Source organism: Acanthaster planci, linkage group LG13 (assembly GCF_054643075.1).
Source record: "Acanthaster planci isolate LZ-2023a linkage group LG13, COTS_SCS, whole genome shotgun sequence".
In the NCBI taxonomy this organism is placed as follows: domain Eukaryota; kingdom Metazoa; phylum Echinodermata; class Asteroidea; order Valvatida; family Acanthasteridae; genus Acanthaster; species Acanthaster planci.
Window position 1 is genome coordinate 8,987,150 of NC_141789.1, and position 20,170 is coordinate 9,007,319.

General features: G+C 39.0%; 1 protein-coding gene across 1 annotated transcript; it reads right to left on the minus strand.

Annotated features, from left to right (window-relative positions):
* Nucleotides 1-1,263: 1,263 nt before the first annotated feature.
* Nucleotides 1,264-19,843, minus strand: LOC110990353 (E3 ubiquitin-protein ligase NEURL1-like). The gene is made up of 4 exons (XM_022255312.2): nucleotides 19,572-19,843; nucleotides 13,322-13,993; nucleotides 11,882-12,502; nucleotides 1,264-10,938 (listed from the first exon to the last, which is right to left on the minus strand). The coding sequence occupies exons 1-4, from the start codon at nucleotides 19,624-19,626 to the stop codon at nucleotides 10,541-10,543; spliced, it is 1,746 nt and encodes a 581-aa protein (XP_022111004.1). The 5' UTR covers nucleotides 19,627-19,843; the 3' UTR covers nucleotides 1,264-10,540.
* Between the last annotated feature and the right edge of the window lie 327 nt (nucleotides 19,844-20,170).

Sequence of the window (20,170 nt, forward strand, 5' to 3'; positions counted from 1 at the left end):
ATGGACTGTTGGTGCATATGGACATGATGGAACGTGGCGGGGACTTGACCTTTTTCCCATAATGCTTTGGCGAATACACACTGCAGCATTCGATTCGCCTCATTTCGATGCTTCCCTTGGTGTAACACTGGTGTATTCAGGGAAGCTAATCGAACGCACCCTATAGCTATGCCCGCCTAACATCTGCCTCTATTACTGGGCAGAGCGCCATCTATAAATTTACACAGCGCCTAGTGACTAGCGCCCTCTGTCGCGTCACGATACTCATAAAATACTTTCCTGAACTACATGTATGCGATCTTCAGAACCAGGCGTCGAAACTTGACAAGTGCATGGAAATTAATTGTAGACAAGAAGAGCTTGACCAGTTACCCTTGTCCTAAAAAGGCATAAACATCGAAAAATTTCCCAGTTTTTGGAACTTCCCCTCAGAAAATTTCCTGCAGGACTTTTACATACAGGCTTTCTTCACAATCTAAACAAGTGAAAGCAATCCTGTTACAGCTTGTTAAAAGTTGAAATTCAAGGTCACACGATGCCTGTATATCCCCCATTTCTACGCCAATGTAATCATGCTGTGACAGATTCTTTGTTCATGTGATATGAACAAACTCTTGGTACTTCAGTTTACGCTTGAATTAATCACCCAAACCGGCCTCATACACTGAGAGTGCACTGCAGTGTAGTGACAGAATTAACCCTTCAAAATGAAAACAAACTATTCTACAAAATAAATGTTTCCAAAGTCTTGTTAAAATGTTACTTAATTCACAATCCTTACTAACTGGCGAATTCTGGGGTCATTTAGACATAAGCGAATTGGCCCCTTGTATGTTTCTGTTTGAATAATTGCACCCTTTAAATGAAAACAAAACTTTCATGATCTTTGTTAGAGATTTTTCAGAGATCAAGATTTTAGCATGCATTCAGATTCTCACAGAATGGGTAATTCATGATCATTTGGCAACTACATCTAACATGTACATCTGAATGTTGACCGGGAAACCCAACATTTTATTTTGCCAGCATAATATTTTTCAAATAATTTTAAATAAATTGGAACACTTCAATTTACTGTATGTTCAAATACAAGTTAATGGTACATTCGTCATTTGAGTTTTTGTGATATTTGTTCCAGAGTTCTTTGTTCACACACCCAACAATGGAAGACCTTTCTCTTTTCAACTGGGTATATACATACATATATAAGTTACAAATTTTGTAAAACGTAAAAACTTGCAGACACAAATGGCCTTAGCCTAGTCCTTTCTGAACATTAACACTGGTTTATTTCTTCATCTCCTACATCATTAATGAAATAGAAATTAACTTAATGTAAGCATAATTGTTGACATTTAAATTGCACAGTTCCTTCTGCTATTTACACATGGTAATAACAGCATCATAATTCAAAAGATTGACAATGTTTATTAACTTATACCGTATGGATTATTATACCGTGCATGTGATGAATGGAGTGAAACTAATTAAAGGCAGGGATATTTTTAGAAGATTTTTCAAAGTTCTAACTTCTACCTGCAAGTCTGGTCCGTAGAAATGATACAGAGTGACTGTAAAAAATTGTAATCTTAATTATACAAAATTAAGACACACAGTGTCTGATAGGAAAATCAGCAGATACATACATGCATTACAAACTGCCCAATCTGACACTAAATTTTGATCACAGAAACATGTATGTATGTTAAATGTAAGCCTGAAAACCTTATTGTCAAATTATTGTCGAGTACGCGTAAATACACGTACCCCCAACTGAAGAATTCTGTGAGACATACATGCACATGTACTGTCCAATCATTTTTCAACATTGCCAAAGCTCATGACATAGATGTACTGCCTTCCTTCTTCTGGCCATTAACATTTTTAAAGCTCGGTTTTGAAATATGGAATGCACAAGTATGTATGTACATGGTCATTATATGTCTTGACAAGCATGAGCAGTCGCACGCTTACAAAAATTGGACTGATTGAAGATGTACATGTAACAATTCAAGTGTTTCTATTAAAAAATACAATAGACTTGTCCAAAAGAGTGACTGACATCGAAATAAGTACTTCCTTAATATAACTCTGTAAATAATGTTTGGTTTCTATTCACAAGCATGACAAGCTGGCCCATAAAACCAGCTGCAGAACTTATCATCACATCTACATCAGTTTGGCAGTTTGTGTGGCAAAGAAATCTGTTGCACAGCCTGGACTTCATCATAACAAAGTCAACTGTTGGATGGCCAATGGTTGTGTCCTTGTGATTTTTCTTCATAGCCCTTCAAATTTTACATACATGTTCTTCATTCTCAACTTTATTTGGAGAGTGAGCACCTAGTTGTGAATTGGTCAACAGCTGATACATGTACATGTACTGGATACACTGTACATGTACACGCATGTTAACCCTAACAGTCCCAAATCCTCCAATTTCAATTAATGTACTTTCCATCAAGCACTTGAGGGTTTAGTGGAATTATGAAGAGAAATTTACAGTACATGTACAGTGTACATGTAAGAATGTATATCTTGTTTCAGCCTTGAAACAGCGTTTTGCGATGTTAACATCATGTACTACCAGTATTTCAACCCTTGATCTGAATTACATAAACTTTGCCAAGGCACTGCTTCAAGTAACCTACATGTGCATGTACATGTACAGTACATACATGTACATACACAAATGTAATCTGGTTACCATCTTGCTTAAGATCAGAGTTTGTGAGCAGAGAGTATACATGTATTTGGCTCATTGTCTTAGGTACATGTAAATCTGGTGCCCCACCACATGTATGCTGTTGGTAATGCAACAATCACATACATGTACATCTACAGAAAGGTAAGCACCTGAATACATGACAACATGTACATGCGCCTGAACATGACTTATGTGGCATCATCACATGCCTTACTTGTACATGTACATGTACAGAGTTCTGGTTACATTAAACCGAGCAGTATAGCAATTAACCTCTGATTGGGATGATAAACTGAAAATCATTCTACATGTATACCCATACTGAATTGTGCAATGTAACTTTTCCATTTCAACTTCAATTCAGTTTGCTACATGTAAGCTCAGTCAATTAAGCATTTGACTTGAAATCTCGATTCCATAGAAACTTTTTCTACCTGTTGAGTTTCTTCACATTTTGCAAGAAACACTTTCTATATTGGACTCCTGATGAGTGGAGTTTCAACCATGTACTGGTACACATAATTTGGTAAATTCAAGTCCACTTCATACATGTACAAAAAGAAAACACACATAATTTAGTTCTAAAAATGCTGCCTAAATCATAATCTGTACATTAAGGTAATTTACCAACAAATTCTAATACAAACACATACTGTACATTGTAGACTTTTTGCAAATTTTTAATCTGAAATCTGCATATATGAAGTTACACTTTCTAAATCTTACTATTTTTAAGTATTCCGAGGAATTTTCTGCTACAGAGGACATTTAACATGTAGCGTACGTACATGTATATACATGTACACTGACTTAAACATCAAAAACACCTGTCATTGTGAGCTTCTCACCACATAGTTCCTTGGAGGCAGAGTCCATTCACACAGCTCTATGATGAAACATGATAGAATTCCACTTGATGCAACATACATAAATGTATCTAACACAGTGGTTTTCTATGAGACTGTTTACACAAGGAGAGGGCATACATGTACACAGTTAAGTTTGGAAAACTGAGTGATGTTTCAAAGATACTGTGATGAGACATTTCAATGCCAATCAGCTGTCTGTTAGATATGACATCATTGTTTGACTGGTATAATGAGCACTTCCTCATACATGAACCTTTGATTCTTACTGTGGGCACTATTTTAGTCTGGTAAAATCAGTAAACATGGTAAATGACGATTTCCATGCTTTGAGAGTTTCCACCCTATGTACATGTATGTGTAAATGTAACATAAAGAATAAAAATACACATTGCATGTCATTTTCCATCAACACTTTCTGTCACAACTCATCTGCGTAAATGGGCATTAACACATGCAATGCACGTACATGTGAAGAGCGGCAAACATGCAAACATACATGTACATGTACACTATACATTACATGTACTGTATGTACACTTCCTGCCTGTGCACATATCGGTAATACACGTACATGTATGTAACATGTCAAAAGCTTAGTTTTAAATGTGACATCTACGGTACATGTATCATTAATTTCACTTTCACTGTATGTGACCCCTTTCACACATCACAAAGAAGCAGTATGTCATTTTTTTGGTTCAACAGAGTCTTTCTGTAAACCCTCACATCCTGCAGGAAAGTTCAAACTGCTTGCAGATCACTTTGCAAGTATAAAGCAGGTTCAATTTTTGGCTGAGCAAGTTACAACTTTTAATCTTACTGATGAACAGTGCTTTCAGGATTTTACCAGACAATTAACTGCTGTGATGTGGGCCAAACTTGTGCACTTTACCTGTTTACACTCAAAACATGGAAAGGGCTTCCATGGCTCTGACCCAGCAAAGCCATGCCATATACATGTATGTGATGAGAGATACGACAAATACATACATATACATGTATAACATTTCAATTTCATGACCGTCATGTAAACATCTATAATATCTGAGAGTTCATGCAGTAAACTCAAAACAAAACTTGTAATTATGGGTCTACACAGTAACATCTTTTGCAACTTTATGTCTTGAATTAGTCTCAGCAGATTCTGTTTCGAGTGTTAAGGAAACAAAACAAAAAGTTTGTGAACACATACAAATTCTCGGTACATTTTGTTTTATTGCAGTTATGCTGCCTTTCCCAAATTTTGCAACTGATACACATACGAATGGTATGAGGTACCGCTACATGTACATATGCATAGTATGTTGTGTGCAAACACGTAATGGTGTGTTAACAGTTGCATGAGTTTGGGGTTTAACTAATACAGTACAACTCTAACACTGTGCTGAATCTGTGGGCAAGTGGTTATAAAACAAACATTGATTACTTTACAAGCTACATGTACATGACCCATTGCGCATTCCATTTTCTCTTAGCTTTGACTGAAAAAGAGAGAACACATGTCCAATCACCTGGGCAGATTAGTTTGGCCACACTGGTACCTGTTACTTGAAGTACAATACATGCACGTTGTCAATATTTGTATGGCACTGCAATGCCAGTACCTCTGTCAGGTGTCTGTACGTACAGTAAGCTGTATTATAGTTATAGCTATACAGTATGCATGCATCAATGCCATTCACTGTCTCCCTGAATTTCAAAAGATGGGTAGTGCTACCTAAGGCATGGTAACTGCAAATAATATTACATGATGATTAGGGCTGTGCTGAATATCCAAATATCCGAATATTCCATAGATTATCGAATATTATTGTCTGAATTTGAATATTCAAATGCAAAAATTCACGAAAAGGAGCGGGGAATTTCCTTTGTTTTACATGTAAATGAGAAAACGTGCACTATGGAGGCTTGTTTCAAGCAGATTAAATGAAAAACGATTCAACATGTGAATTATTCATTAAACAATTGAAAAGGAAGAGAAATTTTCAACAGAGTAAGGATTATTGTTCATCTCTTAATCTTGCAACAAGTAAAGCATGGCTGGAGATACATGTACTCCTAGATGTGAGAAACTACTGTAGTGATCATACTGTACAATCATGTGCATTATCACAATTGATATATGGTTTGTTCCTCAACAATCTGTCAGTACAAAGGAATATTGAGATATTCGACTGAATTGAAGATCAAATATTCAACTGGTAGTGAATTATTCGAATTGACTCAGCCCTAATGATGATGTGATATTTCATGACTGAGTACATGTGTACATGTACTGCAACTAGTTCTTCAAGTAAAACTATTTTGCAGATACAAGTTATTTATATTTCAGTTAGAAATGGGGATAAGATTTCATTTTGTTTACTTTGAACTTGAATTAAATTCTGAAAAATTTCAGTATAAAAACACAACATTTCTGATTCACATGTACATCAAACAAAATCCAAATCATTCATGAACAATTTTTTATCTTAAGACAACATACATGTGCAGGTATGGGCAATTCCATGAAGAGGTGAACAAGACCCTAAAATTTAGAACTGTTTTCTTTGAGAGGAACGTCTTTGTATGAATACATGATAGCATACAGACCTAAGTTTCGGGAAAAAACTGTTTACAAAACCATATGAACAGACAGTCAAAACCTGTAACATAACCAACCGTGTAACATATGCAAGTAAAAAGTTACGTACATGTACATTGTAGCTAACCAACATGACCAAAGTTAACATTTAATGTACGCAAGGTGCTGCCAATTTGACATTAAAAAGACTTTGGTTTTTAAAATGACTAGTTTGAACAATAGAAGGCAGTATGATGCATTTAAAGTAATCACGTTTTTCTTGTTTCAAATGCTGCTGCAGCCATCATGTCCGAGCAAACACCTTGTTTAAAACAGGAAGGTCTAACAACTCCAGAAAAAGTGCATATAAGGTGAGTAAGAAAGTGCAGGTCATTCTGATATACATGTACAGTAAGTGCATATTTTAATTTTCCTCCTACATGTAGTAAAAGTGTTAACTTTTTGAAGAAAACATGCAAGAATGCAGCATGTGTAGCACATGCCAGTAATACTGGATAGCTGAGAGTTGTGTGATACAGTGTCAGTACTACAATGGTTGGAGTGCTCTTCATTTTTGTAAGCTTGATGAATTATTTTTTATTAAAATCATATGATCTTCATTCATTTTTAAGTTGCATTTAATTTTTTAATTACTGCAGTTTTGGGCTGTTCCTCTTGGCCTTTAGAACATTAATGCTCAATTGTCACCAAGAGCAGGCATCTCCATGTATGGTACATGTATACTTAATATGAAGCGAAATGAGAACATGCAGGCCCATGCTGTTGTAAATTTAATGTTACTTGAATAGTACTTTGTAAGTTCAAAACTTTTAAATCTGGTTAACATAAATTGTTTATTTTTCTTTGGAATGTGTCCTTAGGTCAGTATTTCCTTTGACCAGCGAAGAAAAAAAAAGGTGCTTCATACACAAGTTGAAGGCATCTGGTCGGTACGACAAATTTATTTTAAAAAAGAAGAAAACTGCTACAGTCAGAAAATGTCATGAAAACAAGAAGTATCATCCATCTGCTGCCCTCGGTATGAGACGAAGGATGAGTCAATAAGGGAGGGAGACTGGTACATGCATGTCTGCTAGAAAGTATTGCAAATGGTCTGCTGTAAAGGACTACATGTACATCGGTATACATCTTCAATCCACTTGAAGGACAAAAAGTTGCTATTAGTGAGATGTCCCAGAGGTGGTCAATAATAGAGGACACTTCAAGTTTTCTCTCAAAATCTAAGAAAATGCAAGTACAAATTTACATGTAGCCCAAGTTGAATTGTCTCAGGCTCAACAAACCATGATACGAGCATTCATGTACCGCATGTACACTGTACCTAGCCTACCTACAGGCAAAGACAGATTTATAGACTGTTATTATTGTGCTCCTCTTGTATTTCATTTTGAATTTGTTTGAAATTAGTCAGGTAAACCGAAGATTCAATCGAATGATGATGCATACACCCGTATATTACATGTATGTACATGTAGTTTGTTGAGTAATCACTTTACATGTATAAGATTACGCATGCATAAGACTTTGTACAGATAATTGCTTCTTATTCCATGTACTAGTGCATGTGTACATGTATACTCCCTTTATTATTACTTCTGTGTACACTTCCAGGAAGACAGGAATTGATAAAGGCTTTGTAATGCTTAGGATTCAATGTGATTATTGTTTTCACTTATTTGTTAAGACAAGAATTCTTTTTGCTGTTTAAACCAGAGTCAACTGGATTTACATGTACTAACAATGCTATGGGCATAGACAAAGTGTAACGTAAACATGTATCAGTAACTGTAACATAACAATCCATGATTTGGGGGAAATGTTTAAAAATGAAAATAATAATTGTTCCACATTTTATGTCAAAACGTTTGCCTTTCAGTGGGAAAATATACCAATATTAACTTGGTTTCAGAAGCTTTCCTGATGAGGACACTTTTCATGCAAAGAGATGCATTTTCTTCCCTTGCCCGTTTTCTGTAACGTAACTAAGCAAAATTAAAGTTCCTGTTAAAACTTATTGCACTGTCTGATTTTTATATTCTTTGGAGGTCTTGTTTGTCTGTGCATCAAGTACTAATGGCACCTTCATCAGAGTTTTCTGACATTCACCTTGATGATTGAGTCCTAAGAGCTGTGATGAGACCCCTAAAATGTAATGAAACTAGCCATGGAATTGCCCATATACATGTACATGTATACATTGTACAGTGTACTTATTCTACCCAATATTAAAGCAGCACATGAGCACATACATGTACATGTACTTACAAGCACAGGAAAATCATGAACCTTAAACAGCTAAAAATTGTTCAGAAATCATTTTGCTCCCACTCTCCATGGACATGATGGAGTCCATTGCTAAACATTGCTCAACACATTTCAACATTTGGTTTCATTGGAAATATTAAAGAGTTGAGCAATCTACATGCTTTATTATTCATTTAACCTAAGAAGAAATCTTGTCTCAAGCACAATACTGACACTGCTGGCTGGCACCCTAAACTTTGTTAAGACAAGAAAAGTAATGCTGCTGTGCATGTGCCAGTACATACATGCACAGTATGTAATGGATGTCCAACTTAAAGCACTACTTTGGTTTCATGGCCTTCAAACACTACAGGAACCATGGTGCCATTATCTGCATATTTGGCCTGGCTGACTCTGGGCCAGGTGAAGGGTCATCTCCTATCCGCTCCCAACATGTGGGAACAAAAGAGGGCATGTTTTTTAAGGAAATACATGTAGAGAGTCCTTTGGTACATGTACCGACTCACCACATAGGCACGCAAGTTTACGTGCACTTGACACAGAACATACTGAGTACGCAGAGCAATTTTATTCTGGAATGTTTGGTCTCCACACGCATGCCGAACGCGTGCAAGAACCCAGTTGAAAAACTTTTTAACAGTCTGTCTTTCTTTTGCCAGTGAGGGTGCACTTTGACTCACGGTGCATAGGGTAAGGGAGGGGATGGGAATGAGGCAATGCATGAGGGCGGCAGGCAGGCTATTGGTGTTTCACACCCGGCGTGATTCAAACCATGAAAAATGTGTGAAGTCACAGGAAGCTGTAAAGCTCAGACTCTCCACATATTGGATACATGGCAAATGCAGCAAATAACCAGGAGCAGCGTTACTTTCACTTTGAATTTGCTCCCCATTAATGTCATTACACTAGTAAATGAAATATAAACCAACCAATTAGATTAAATTTGAAAAATGTTTACACAAACTTTCCCATACTGTTTAAATGCTTAGCCAATTAACACTTTACAGAGGTCAGTGCCACCTACCTCAGTGTTTTCATGCATAATTACATACATGTAGGTTCAACAATGCACATGATCCAACCAACCATACATGTATGTAAGAATGTAAACTGATAATGGGGCATTTTAAGACTAGCAATGTTTATTGTTTTAGATTCCACTTGTTTTCTCAAAAAGTACATGGATGCCGAAAGGAAAACAAATATCAAGAGAATTTACAGGGCAATAGGTCACTCACTACATGTATGTTAGATTCCAAATTCTCTTTCATACATGTACATGTACTCAATAGTCATGACTTTTGGATCTGTCTGTTTAATCAAAATGACTTTCAGAGTTTCAATAGCTACATGCATTGTTTGGCATGCACAGGGTTCCTCTAGTTTTCTGTTCTCTCCAAAGGATGCAATCTACATTCAGAATTCGCATCTTGTCATGAACAGAAAAAAGCCCTTTTTAACTTGTTATAGTTGAGCTCTGAAGACAAATGGCACTGCGTTCGATTTAGATGCTTCCTTATTTATTTGAACAGATAAAATCAGAGAAAACATGTTTTTCCCAGAGGTGCTCTTTAAACTTGACTTCCTTGGTTTCCTTTACGCACACGGTGACTTAACGGCTTTGTCATGGCACTACAAACATGGCACTACAAGGTACATGCACTTGTACACTGTACATGTACATAAACATTACACTTCTTTTACTTACAAAACGAGAAATGCGTCCACAATGTTTGCAATTATGATTGACCACTTCAAGGTAAAATTTGATACTGCAAGATTTAATACGCGTATGGGTAATCTTAACCGTTCGATACAGAATTAAAGATGGGCTTTGCTGACAGGGGTATTTACGATGCCGATGCATAGGCATGGTGGGGATTGACTTGCTTTACAGCTCACTGTGCTGTGCTATGTGGGGCTTGTGACGCAGCAATGAGTCAGTGACTGACGTGAAGAAAAAATGACGTCATCACGATATTATCGAATATTGAAATATATTTTCCCCGATATTTCAGTTTTTAAAAAATGGATATCAAACAGGCCTACTTGTACATCCCACCCTTATTAAGTAACAAGTGCAGGTATTATCAACAGCAAACCCTGCAAACCCACCTACATCTTGTAGAATTTAATGAGATCTTCAATGGGGGCTCGGCACAGCGGGCAGGGGTCTCCCCTCTCCTTCAGCTTGGAGCCACACTCCAGGCAGCAGCAGACATGGCCGCAGCGATAGAAGACAGCATTGGGTGGGTTCTCAAAGCACACCGTACACTCGTCCTGGCGCAGCGGGGGTTTGGCAGGGCGAGGAGGAGGGGCCCGCCTGGCTGGCTTGTTAGTAGAAGAGGTGGAACTGAGTCTTGGAGGGGGTGTGGGGACAGCCTCTGTTTCATCCAGGGAGTCAGTAGAGGCTACAGCACCATCAGCCTCATCAAATATATTCAAGTTGATGTCATTGGCCTCTCGGTCTGGGATAGGAGGTGGTGGAGGAGGTGGCTTATTCTTCAGTGCACCTGGAAAATGTAAACCACGCACTTTGGTACATTACACAGAAACCTCACTTTCCACAGCATTAATTCTTCATGCACATGAACACTGTACATGTACATGTATATTAACACTCCTTTTTGTATGCCAACGTTCATGCTGGATAAAGAGCTTCTCTTTCAGTCAAAATCAATAACGCGTACATGTAAACTGCATGTCATACATGTATGTAGGATGTATCAAATAATCCTACCACCAGAGAATGCAGTACAATGGTACACATACCAACTGGCACTCAGGCAGTAACCAGTTCACATAGATTGAAACTTGCTGCTTCAACCACTGAAGGTGTTGGGAGTTGCCAAAGTACACACTCGAGTTAAAGGACATGTGTGTGAGTATGGTATCATGGCAGTATGTCTCCTCAGATTTATCTGAGGAGCAAAATTTGAATTGTTTGAGACTGTTTAAACATTAGAGAAACTGTTAATCCACGTGACTATTTCCCGTAAGTTGGTGGAATATTAATCGTTAATTCTAGACATTCTCACAAAAAAATCTTCCCGTATCCTCCCAAGTACTCCACTGTGCAGGAATCCAATGACACTTTATCTACACTTTTAATTTAGACAAGGTCATTTTCCTTTCCCAAAAATGGCCTAATTTTTTCCAAGATCTCCGGGGGGGGGGGGAACTTTCAATATGATGAAAGCTCGGGAGGGATACAATGAAATGCTTGATATTCAGAGTCAGGGTAAAATTTGTAGCATACACAGTTTGGTCACTCAATAAATTTTTTGGTTTAAACCAATGCTCACATAATTTGAACAATAGTTCAAAGAATATTTCTGTTGATTTTAAATTGCTGCATACAGATTACACAGCCAATACAGGGATTATTGTTGCCCATCCAAAAAGATGTTTATCCCAGAAAAGGAACATCTTACATGTATATGTAGTAGTACTAACCTAATATTTTAATTGTTTGTGTAGTCCCGTACAGGTCAAAGAACATCCATAGAGGTGTAGATGTATCAACATGCATCAAAACTTTGTGGTCAGCACCTTCAGGTCCAGTCATGTGGAAGCGTCCATCTCTACCCAGGGTGAAACCTAGGCAGGCCCCCTCCTGTAATGTTTCGTAATCTCGCGACATGACCCAGTACTCCTTGCGGTCGCACACATCCTCTGCCTCGAGGGGCAAGGAGTCTACATCCAGGGAGTTTGGGTCACAAGACGTCAATCCAATGCCCATGTGTCCGATGTAACAATGATTGACCGCTAGAACCTTGACTAGGACTCGTTCGTTGCATTCAACAGGGCGACTGGTGAAGGTGATCCCACCACTGACACTAGTCACCTTGCGGTCTGCAATCACGTTCTCCTCCTTGAGAGTGATGTTGAAGCCGTGGGTGGTATGCAGCGGTAACGACTCTGGTTTGGGTGTATTAGAGCGGGCACTGCTGCTGTGGGCAGAAGATGAGCGACTGCTCCCAGGGATAAAGTCTGAGACCAGCCACAAGGAATCCTGGAAGCCAGAATTCATTGACGCACCTCTTGATGATATCCTATTTGAAGTTGGGAAAGTATCTGTACAAGCAAGCAGTACAGAGAAAACACTGATCACTTTTTTCAAGGCACTTCTACACAATTCAAAATCTGTGCACTGGTCAGATCCAGAGCAAGAAATTCTGTCACAATACATGTACATGTACTATGAATCAGTACAAGCATGAGCAATCATTCTGCTTGTAATACAAACTACATGTACGTGTACAGTACAAACCAGTTCAGTGCTTCAGTAGTTCCACAACATTGAATGAAAATAAAGCTGCAGAGAGTTACTGTACTTTAACCTGTTTTTCTGCAGGTTTATTACATGATTAGTCAGTCGCATGAAAAACCGCCTTTCCCTGGTACGTGTACATGTACCCGTATATTGGAAGGGCACACTTGTAAAGAGAAATATCTCACATGTTAACAAGTACACCACAGCGGTACCTCAGTGTGTGGGCCTCCCAACATGCATGGTACATTTGTAATTCCAGAAATTAGGGGTCCAAAAATGTGACATTTTTGTGTCCCTGTTACACCTGACCTTTGTTATTTGACATGGAAATATCACCGGAATTGATTTCAAACTATTACTATTTGTTTGGCAGGCAATTTGCATCAATTCGTCACTCTTGGAAATAAGAAAATGTGTTTTTAACTTACATGTCCAAAATCTGATGTGGCAGGGACACAAAGAAAAATGGACCCCGAATTTCTGGAATTACCGTTATGTACTGGTACCATGAATTAGTTCATGATGGCACCAATGAATTCTCTGAAAAGCAGTTGACACGTTTTGACACACAACTCCCCCTCCCCTGACCAATATGTGAAATGGTTCAAAAAGGGGCATACCAACAATTCTGACTCCTGTAGTATTGCCATAGACATCAATTACTCCCCAGGTGGGTCTGGTAGTGTCCACCCCATTGAAGAACTCAATGAAGTGTTCCTGGTTCACACTGAAATATACAGTTCCATCCTCACTGAGCACAAAGTTGAGTACATTGCCATGCAAAGCACAGCTTTCCCTGACCGCCTTAGCCCAGTTCCCAGGCCTTGCTGTGAGATCGGGACATGCATACTTGGGAATGCCATTGCTGCGTAATGATAGGGGGTCCTGTGATGTGTAACCAAAGCGAAGCACCCCACTCCAGCCTGCCGTATTTTGGATTAGCTCAAAATGTAGGATCTCCCCTACATGTATAGCCCGGTGGCTAAAGACGAGCGCATTGCAGAAGCTGCCCATGCGGGAAGCAGTCTTGCCATCACCAGACAGCACAATGTTCTTGCCGTGAACCTTGTGGAAGTGGAAGTTACTAAGGCTAGGCTGTTGGTTGGCCGGCTGCAGCGGGGAGTCTAGCGGTTGGATGGCATGATGAGGCCAGCTAACCCTACTCGCAGTGGGTGGTCCATGGCTTTGATTAGGCTTGGGCCGGTAACCACTTGAGGCACCTGAACATGTCCTCCGACGTTCTGTTGTTGTACCTGCTGGTCGAGATCTGATGGACGACTGCTGACCAGTACCTACATGTATACATATTGGAGATTGGACCTGCATAAGTCTATCGTACAAGTACAAGCAAACATACCACACTTGTTTCTGGGTTATCATGGTTATGGTGACAACCCATGTATTGAAAGATGGATGGACTATGTACATGTATGTAACTGTAGGCATAACCAGGGCAAAAAAATTGGAACAAACTGGACTCTGGCCACAAGGCAAACCTTGTCCTGCCTGAAAAAAATGAACACTGATGAAACACATTCTGAGAGTTTCCACTAAATTAAACTGTTCATGGCTCAGGAAATTGGAGCGATAAAATTCCATGAAATACACATTGTAATAAACAAAAAACCTTTCTAAACCAACACATTAACCCCTTGACGACGCGAATTTCTTCCCGAAAGCCGAATCCAAGAATTCCAGCCTCGCTTGGCCACGAAGGCCACCTGCCAAACCACAAATTCTTGGTTTGTGGCCCTGCGTGCTCTGCACGCTTTGAATTACACGGTGAAAAGGCTGATTGTTTGGTGGCATGCCTCTTTTCAAAGTGGGGACTATCGTGAAGCTGGTGATTATGATGCAAATTTGGTCTTTTCATTTCTGGGCTACACACAAAGACGAATTACCATATATACAAGAGCCAGGGTCTGCCTTCTTTCACCTTGTTCACTCGAGCGTGGGTCGAGAATAATAGCTGAAAAGCGGGCTGAGGATCTCAATTTTTACGGCGTGTCTATCCCCCTCTCAGCGTGAAGGGGTTAACTGGCATATAACAAATTATTCAAGCAGCAAACTTGGGAACTACATGTACATGTACTGTACGTACCCAGGATATATGTATAACCCCACATTTTAGGGAATCATGGTGTAGCCTTTATCCGACACCCACTACATGTAAGTGTCGGTCATTCTGTTCAATTCTAGCAACTGCTACCTACATGTGTACCTGAGCCATGCCCCAGTAGAGACACAAGCCAAATAAATCAGGCTGGGGCAGTGATAGCCGAGACGAAAGAAGGAATGACACTTCTTATTCTTGGCTGGGACATGCTACCAGTACATGTACAATGTAATTCATGCCTGAGTGTACACAGTACAATTAAAGGAATGCATTTCACTGCAGAATAAGAACAGCTGCTTCATGTCTAGTAGAGAATGAAGTGATGCACATTACACATACATGTACATGGTCATGTACCGATACATATAGATCATAAAACCATCAAATTACAGTTAATTGGTTATACTACGCATGCTAGAGGACCCAAACATTAATGGGGACAAATAAGGGAAAATATCAATTTTCCATTTTCAATCGCATTTGGTTGTCATCATACATGTATTTGCTGATTGGGTGTCTGTTACGGTGTGTTCAAGCTCAAAGTAACCCAGAGAGCAACAGCAAACAGTGCAAAACAATTCATTAAATTGATAGACTTGTAATAATGAGTACACAGTAAATTCAAAGAGTGCACACTGAAAATGAAGCGCATCTGAGGAAAATGTACCAGTAATTCAGAGCAGCTCTACATGTACATGTATGAGATTGGCTTTATCAGCACAGATAGACGCTTATTTGCACACGGCTATACCAAATTGGCTCACTAGATGACAATGACCATGATGACTCGTTATTCCATCATACATGTACATGTACATTGTACGTACCTGTACCATACATGTAGGATGCAATATCTACTGGTACTTTGTACCGGTATCATCACTTAGTAAAGTAATTTGCATAAATAATTATCCTTTTCAATGTGGATTTTCATTTTTAATTCAAAGCGTGTAAAAATAAATAAAGTGTTTTGATCAAAATTTATTACTGATACATTTAACATGGGTTGCATATTTAGTTTTACTGTTCTTTTTTTATGAGAACAAAACAAGCTGTTCGAATACTGCAATATAAATTTTGCGCTTAATACCAAAGCTGTTACTCATGGCCATGGTTAGGTCCAATTTGATCATGGTTCAGTCCAAGTTGGCATGGGTCCAACTCGGCAGTGGGTACAGGTGCAGGCAACCGTGAGTCAAGTTGTTATGGTTCTGGGTCAATGAGAAACCGAAAAAAGGTCATGAAACAACTAGCATGTGGTGGATTCATAGCAAAAATATACATGTTGGCCTCCCGATCCATTTGGTATATAGCGGTAGACTGGTCTACACTGTACATGTAATTCCCATTTCCTATGGACCAGACTAGTACTAGTCAGCTAGTGAGGCATTTAAAAGACAGTAGCATGTCTAAACTTTTAACTCTGGCCGCTGTGATTTCTCAAAGTCCCCATGTCAGAATGTGGTTATTTATGGCATATTTGGGCACAATTGCAGAATATCCCACAACCTGCATGATAAACATTCCCAGTCAACCTCGTAACTGCATCATAGCCATCCTAGGTTAGTTGCTTTGGACCAGACTTTTCCAGTTGATAACCTCCATTCATTTTGTGTTGCTTTGGCCTCAGAAAAATCCCCATTCATTTTGCATTTAATTTGGACTTGGTTTTATCAGCAACTCCAATAGCATAGCCAGTGATTTCAGGGGTGTAATTTCACGTGGCCGGGTACATGTATGCTGCAATACGTGTTTTTGTGATTCACAATACAGTGCACCACCAACAGGTAGTCATGGAGAGGCCTTCTTGCAGTGCATTATGGGATAGTCGACAGAGTCTCATTCACTAACTGCACTGCATGCAGCAATTTGAATTTTTTCTGAACGTTTGTTTACATGTACATGCATCTTGATTGATTTTGCTTATTGCAAATAAGTGTTGGGTAATCAAAATGACGGTTGTGTCATGCGGGGAAATCCTCAATCAATCTAATATCCACAAATTACAAGTGCGCTTAATCGCAGCAGCATGTCTACCGTGTTGACTGCAACAAACTCTCGGTGGCATCCGTATTGTGAATAGCCTGTATAAAGAACCTCTGCCTATGTGTACATGTACTCCCAAATCAAAATTGGTCAACTCATACCCGGGTTAACTTGCAGTGTTGTAACAAGTCACTTGATTAGGTAAGTTGGGTCGCGTCATTTTAACATTATAACTCTAGTCAAGTCATTAGGTCAAGAAGTCAAGTCAGTCACTTTGTGTAGTCGAGTCGAGTCAATTATCGAGCTCGAGTCAATTTGAGTAACAAAGTTTGAACAAAAATACAATAAAAACACAACTACACGTGAGTCGTATTTCGGTACTTTTTTTTTCATTTAGCATGTTTAGACATACTGAAACTAAATTAGGGCTCTTAATTTTCTTGAGACTTGAGTCTTATAAGCTTGCACATGTACTTGAGTCAAGTCTCCATGAAAGATTCCAGTTGAGTCACCATTTGGTCCCAGAGACTCAAGTCAAGTCAAGTCATTTTAATTAGAAAAAGATTTTCCTCTTTACTGTTTGAATTCAAATCTGTTGAAAAGTGTCTTTGTGGTGAACAATTTAAAAATACATGTATGTACATGTATTATTGCATTTTTATTGTACACAAGCAAACTTGTTTCTGCTGCCCTGAATAAATCATAACATGTACAGGTGCATGTAGGTGACACGTTCAAGTCCATCTCCAATCAATTTCCTTGTTCATCTGGTACAATGTACATGTATGCAGCTAAAGTCAGTTTCCTTGTATGGGTTGTTTAATTAATTTGAATAATTTTTTTAAATGTGATCGAATGTGGCTATGTTTGAGGTTAGTTTCTTTTGGGGGAAAGGGGGGTGTTCAGTCGATCAATGACAAGAATTGCTGTAATGTCATTTACGCTGCTGTCCATTCCACTTTCTTTCATTTGAAACATTTTCTTCATGTTCTTCCTGATTGCAGGTAGGCTCTTGCACAAATACCTGATACAGTGTCCAACAACAGGAAGAAAACAATTTATCATGATCAGAATTGTTCAGGATGTTGCAAGTTTTTTGCTAATTTGGAACTGTGACAAACAGCGTGCAGGCCAGAAATGCCATGTAACGGTTGTATTTTAATCATACAATAAGGCTAGCATAGGAGTTAACCAGTACAAGCACGTTTTCCTTCCTCCATGGTACAAGAGAGTTACCCCAGGAGAGTATGAGTAAACCAGGTATGATGCGCAGTTGTTTTAACCCCAGTATGCATGTAAATTGAACCAAAATCTCCCAAATTTGAAATTGTTCATCAAAGACTTGCATGACATGAGCATGCATACATACTGAATGATGAGGCCTACCATGCCTACTATAGAGTACAATTGGATAGATTAACGTTAACTTCAACATTCACATTTTGCCCATCTTACAACATGTACCTATAATTTACAAACCCATGAAACATGGAAAAAAATCCATAAAATTCTCTGGAACTATACTAGGCGTTATAGGCCCTACGCATAGGCATGATCACGGAGGAATACTAAAATGATGTAGGCCCTTAGTATTCTCATGGTCAGGATAACGTCACTAATTCTTGATTCTTCTCTGTGATTGGTCCATTGGTCACCATCCCATATGTTTCTTATATTTCACATTCGAAACTCAGAGGCAAAATACACGTAGTGTTGCGGTCTATGGGGAAAATCTGACTTATCAACTTAACACTTGACCTTTCCATCAAATATGCCTGAAATTTCACAGTTTAGGCCTATGTGCTATGAATATCTCCAACACTGTACCAAAAAAAAGCATGGTTTAAAAACAAGGAAAACAAGCAAACCCCTGTACAAAGTGAATGGAGAGTTGCTCCTTTGCCCAGACGTAAGTGTAATAAATGGAACGGTTTACAGTCACTTTGCCCCATTTCCACGTCACCCTTAACCACTTCACCCCTAACAACCACTTCCTCCCATCCCCACTTCACCCCATCTCCACGTCGCCCCATCTCCCAATCCCCATTTCGCCCCATTTCCACTTCGCCCCGATTTCACTTTACCATCTGTGCTTGATTGTGTTACAAGCCTCTTCAAAAAATGGTTGAGAGGGGAGTTCCACAAACAACATGAAGTTATTATAGAAAACTCTACGGCATTAAATTAATGTCGACTGTGTTGTCCATTATAGTGAATTAATACATATGGTTGGACTAGTATCGGGGTTATTTCTCATCACGTACATGAATAGACTGGTTGCCACACTCCATCCTGCATTCTCTTACATGGGTACGGCACGGCGGGAACCAGCACTTTGCTCACGTGATTTTACCACAGCAACAACGAAACACAAAGAAAACTTTTATTTTCTAACTTGCCAATAAAAATTTTAGGGTCTCGCTGAAAAATTTCGGTCCAGCGGTCGGGAAATCAGAAGCATTGTTTTGGCCTCTGAACATGCTGAAAGTTGGGTTTTGTCTGATTTTTATTTGGGTACTCAAACTGCAAACATTACATGTTTTTACTTGTTGCATCTACATCATAGGCCTATGCCTATCTGTTACTAAAGAATAGAATGAACAATAATCAATGGGGTGAAGTGGAAATGGGGTGAAGTGAAAGTGGGGCGAAGTGAGCAACACCCGATGGAACACTCTCCAATAGCGAAAATTACATGCTACTATATACACGTACATGTAGGCCTACGTGACAAGTATTAACCATATTAATGTACATCATACATGTACCTCTATTGGTGCTGTTGGAATTCGACACCGATGTTGATGAAGTGCTCTGACCCATACTGTTCTGCTGAGCAAAAATCAAACTAATTCAACCAAAAAGGTGTTTGCCATGTTCACACTAGGCCTTGGCCTACTTCCTTTCATTCACCATGTTCTACAAAATCATAATACAGAAAACAACACGTTAAGGCACTGTATCTTGTCACGGCGATGTACGTCCAAAATCAACTGACCACATACAGGTTGTCTGCATCTGTATATGTACAGTGTACATACATGCTACGGCTCGAAATAACGTGTGCTCTAAGGCCTGACGAAGTCGCTAGCTCGCATTAGGCTAGTGCATACGGCTGACTGAGAGCGCCACCATGCATCCTGATGGATGAGATCATCTCATTAACTTTAAATCACAAAAGCATAAATTATCATAATTTATGCACGTTTTGCAATTTATCATCACAGGGACTGATAACAATTATTTAGGAATGATTTTCCGAAGCCCTGCTTTAGCCCCATACCTGCAACATCACAGGAAACAGATCATCACGCTGAACAGGTTGAGGTAAGTAGCCAGCATAGTTTTTGCGAGTTAACCTTGAATA